The sequence below is a fragment of the Arachis ipaensis genome, chromosome B01 (assembly GCF_000816755.2).
Source record: "Arachis ipaensis cultivar K30076 chromosome B01, Araip1.1, whole genome shotgun sequence".
Classification (NCBI taxonomy): Eukaryota; Viridiplantae; Streptophyta; class Magnoliopsida; order Fabales; family Fabaceae; genus Arachis; species Arachis ipaensis.
Genome location: NC_029785.2, coordinates 100,880,912 through 100,885,353, shown reverse-complemented (window position 1 = coordinate 100,885,353; position 4,442 = coordinate 100,880,912). Strand labels below are relative to the sequence as shown.

Below are 4,442 nucleotides of genomic sequence, written 5' to 3'. Positions count from 1 at the left end.
TTATTAAAATTTATTATTTTTATCTATCAATTAGTTACTAATGTTTAAAAATATGAAATAAAATATGTTATTGGATTACTAAATTAAAAATATTAAATTAAAAGAATTGAGTTAATGATTAAGTGATAATAAAAAAAATAAATTTTAATGGTTTTCTAATATATTTTTTTTAACATATAACTTATCCGATTTTGGTCCAATGAGACCTCCAAAAATTCTTAGTCTTAACACTTTGCCGGTGGCTAAATATATAAAGAAAAAAGAATTCAGAATTTAACTCTTTCATGGAGGCCAACGGAGAGAAAAACTAATTGACACTTATAACTCGTAACCCTTTCACGAAACCAGTAGCCAAATTTTATACTTTCATTATACGTTTTTTAATTGGAATGCTATGTATCATTATTCATTAGTGCCTTAAGTGATCTATATATAATTATTAAAACAAAAATGTTAGGTATACAAAAAAAATAATTATTAAATTAACTATTATATATTTATATTGTATTATTTAATTATTTATAATATATATTTTTATTTTAATATATACTTTATATAAATAATTAATTTTTTATATACATATGAAAAAGTTACAAAAAATAAAACAAAAATAAAAAATCAAAATATTACATATAAAAATCATTCGTAAGGATAGATCATGACTATCTATTGTCTTACTAAATATAAAATATCAATTATGTCTCTATGTTAAGTGCTTAAGTTGCGGGCTAGGAGAAATAATTTATAATATACTATCGAAACTGAGAGACAAAAAAATCTAGAGTTTGGATTTGGATGTTTTCATACTTAATACGTAAATTTGAGACGATGATTATTGAATAAGGCAAAAGAGCATTGACCATCTGTTGGTGCTTACCAAAGATTATTATATATACAAGTTTTCATCATTGTTGATGTGATTTCGATCACTCTTCTAATGGTTCAAAAACCACTGCAAAACAAAGCAACTAACCCAAGAATAATGGTTGTGATGAACCCAATCTTGGCACTCTCCATTATTACTACCATTTTATTCTTCTCTCCAATGGCTTATTCAGAGAGCAAAGTGGTGAAGAGCGCATTGGTGAGATTCATGGACAATCTTGCACCATGGAATAATAATTCAGAGAGAGAAGCACCAAGGTACTGGGGATGGAACCTTGACACAGATCCATGCGCAGATAACTGGAAAGGTGTGAGTTGTTCCTCAGATGGAAGTGTGAAAGCCATTGTTCTTGATGATTCAAACCTGAGTGGAACCCTAGACGCCACCTCTCTCTGCATGGCGAAATCTCTTCAAATTCTGAGCCTGAAGAGGAACAACTTGCAGGGATCAGTGCCCGAAGCTATCGGAAACTGCAAGTATTTGACCCGTTTGTTCCTCAGCGATAACAACTTCTCCGGTGATCTTCCGATTTCTCTTCAACATTTATGCAGCTTGAGGTGGCTTCATGTTGCCAGAAACAACTTTACCGGTCCCATTTCCGATAAGATACCTGCCTCAGTCTTGATATCCTTTCTCGGTAAGCACGTACTTTTCATTTTGATTATGTATTAACATTTTAAATCTTAAATCATAAATACTTGTATATAGGTGAGAATAACAAGTTCACTGGGGAGGTACCTGATTTTGACTTCACGAAACTCATTCAATTCAACGTCTCCAACAACAACTTGAAGGGTCAGATTCCTGACGTGAGAAACAAGTTTGGTGTGGAAAGCTTTTTTGGAAATCCTGACTTGTGTGGATCGCCGCTTCCAGCGGCGTGTCCACCTAGTCCCTCACCAAGGAAAGAAAAAAGACTATTTATCACCGACGGCGTGGCGATTTACTCTGGCTACATCATTCTTGGCATCACCGTGGTGGCATTCTTTGTGTACAAGCTAGTGAGGAAATCCATGAACAAAGTGGAAGCATCCAAGGCTCTCAACAAGAAGGAATGCCCAAGGCATCGATTAACTCGTAAGGATCCTGCAGGTACGCTTCTGCCTTCTTTCATCTATCTCTTTACAATTATCTTATCTGTACACACAAATTTATCTACTAACATAGAATATACATTAAAAATAAATTAAATTATATATACTTTTTATACACCAATATATAATAGCTAATTTTTTATTTTTTTATTATATTTTTTAATTTAACATACATGGATAATCTTCGAATTATATATAAAGAATTAAGGATTTGTAACATACAGGAGGCAATAATGGTGAAAAGAGCAGAGAGGATTCTTCTGAGAGCAAGGGCCGTGGCAGCGTTGAGATGAGATCAGAGCCATCGATAGCATCACTTGAGAGTGGAATAACATTGAGCACATCAACGCTGGTAGTTCTGTCAAGCAGGGTATCAAAGGCGCTGAGGTTTGAGGACTTGCTGAGAGCACCAGCTGAGTTGATTGGGAGAGGGATGCATGGGAGCCTCTACAAGGTGATGCTGGACAACGGTGTGTTCTTGGCCGTGAAGAGGATCAAGGATTGGGGAATCTCCGAAAGTGATTTTCAGAGGAGAATTGGGAAAGTTAGCCAAGTCAACCATCCATTTGTGTTGCCACCTCTTGCTTACTATTGTTCCCGCCAAGAGAAGCTTCTTGCATATGAGTACATGGACCATGGGAGTCTCTTCAACATGCTCTACAAAGTTGGTAAGTTGTTTTTCTTGATTATATTTCTGTATTATTTCTGTAAAATATTATAGCATTTTTTGTTAATTACAAGTGTCTCCAATTTTAATGGAAGAATCATGAATGGTCTTGTATGCCAAAGTCAATTATTATACCTGAATAAAGAATAATCACAATTTTTCATGATCACTTTTCGTTAATATTGTGAAATAAGTATAAGAAACCAATTTTTAATTAGTCCATAGCTATTTTTTTCTGTTATTGTAAATTACTTTAAATTTTTTTGAATGGTTTTTAGAATTTAAAATTTAGAATTTAGGATAAAAAGTGATAGCAATTTGTTATTCGATGGTCTGTTTATGACAGTAGACGATTAACAGCGGTTAGTAATGATTGACCAATGATAAAAAGTGAGGTTACAATATTAAAAAGAAAAAATAAAAAGCTATGAAAAAAATAAAAAGATAATTTTGAAATAGTTGATTCTTTAGTTGAATTATAGTTGTAGATCTCTTATTTGATTTTTAATCAAGACATTAGATAATATTTTGTTGTATGAGCCTCTATTCATCCACATGGCATCTTTTACTTTCTTATTTAACGTTACATTGCTCTTTATAAAAGGTGTTCGTTCTGTCTCAAATTTAATATACGAATAGTATACTATCTTATGAGAAATGTTAGAAAATTATCATTTATTATTTTTTATTTATTAATTAAATTTTTTTAATCTAATAATTCAACAACATATTTTAGTTTATATTTTTAAACATTAATAATTAACTGTTGATAAAAAATAATAAATTTTAATAATCTTCTAATATTTTTTCTATTTTATTACACTAACAAGATTTGTTCATATTTCAATTATAAACTCTATTGATAAATGATAAGTTCATTATTTTTGTTTGCTGCAATAATGATAAATGATTATTTTATCAGGATCACAAAATGGAAAACCCTTTGAGTGGGGAAGCAGACTAAACATTGCTGCAAAAATAGCAGAAACTTTAGCTTATATGCATGAAGAACTACGAGAAAGTGGAATAGCACACGGCAACTTAAAATCAAGCAACATTTTGTTCAACAACAACATGGAACCATTAATAAGCGAATATGGGCTAATGGTAATTGAACACCAAGCTCTGAGATCACTCTCTCACAGCAAGAGTGTGAGGAACAGGGTTCTAACTGCTGCACATGCATATAGCACCTTCAAAGTTGATGTATACGCCTTTGGGGTGATACTCTTGGAGCTTCTCACAGGGAAAGTGGTTCAGAATCAAGGGGTTTTTGATTTCGTAAAGTGGGTTAATTCTGTGGTTAGAGAGGAGTGGAGTGTTGAAGTGTTTGATAAGAACTTGGTGTCAGAAGGTGCGAGTGGAGAGAGGATGATGAACTTGTTGCAGGTTGCATTGAAATGCATCAATCCTTCTCCTGCTGATAGACCAAGCATGAGTGAAGTTGCATTGGCCATAGTTGCATTGAAAGAGGAGGAGGAAAGATCTTTAACATAGGAACATGCTAATTCCACACAAGGTAGCAGAGAGTTATGTTATTTGAAATGGACATATTTTATTAGCATTAGCAATATTTTGTCTTTTTCTCTAAATATCACTCTTAGGTCTACTATCTTTTTATGACAACATTATTCTTGTTAAGGAGCTACTTGAGTGGATTTTTCTGTGTCTTTGTTAATTTCTCTTCCAAATTTTAGTTATATATATATAAATTCTCTATTAACTTCTACTTACATTTGGAGTCTTCAAACTTTGTTGGTTTTTAATATATTACAAAATAACGAAATTAGAATTC

General features: G+C 32.3%; 1 protein-coding gene across 1 annotated transcript; it reads left to right on the top strand.

Annotated features, from left to right (window-relative positions):
* On the top strand, positions 846 to 4,325 carry LOC107618865 (probable inactive receptor kinase At2g26730). The gene is made up of 4 exons (XM_016321041.2): positions 846 to 1,523; positions 1,595 to 1,978; positions 2,205 to 2,648; positions 3,570 to 4,325. Exons 1-4 carry the CDS (start codon positions 938 to 940, stop codon positions 4,142 to 4,144), a joined length of 1,989 nt encoding a protein of 662 aa, XP_016176527.2. The 5' UTR covers positions 846 to 937; the 3' UTR covers positions 4,145 to 4,325.

What these genes read in the sequence shown, in the direction of transcription:
- LOC107618865 (XM_016321041.2), top strand. Translation starts at nt 938, where the DNA reads ATGGTTCAAAAACCACTGCAAAACAAAGCAACTAACCCAAGAATAATG. An exon ending in AACTCGTAAGGATCCTGCAG is followed by an intron (nt 1,979 to 2,204) that starts GTACGCTTCTGC and finishes TGTAACATACAG; the next exon opens with GAGGCAATAATGGTGAAAAG. An exon ending in CAACATGCTCTACAAAGTTG is followed by an intron (nt 2,649 to 3,569) that starts GTAAGTTGTTTT and finishes TTATTTTATCAG; the next exon opens with GATCACAAAATGGAAAACCC.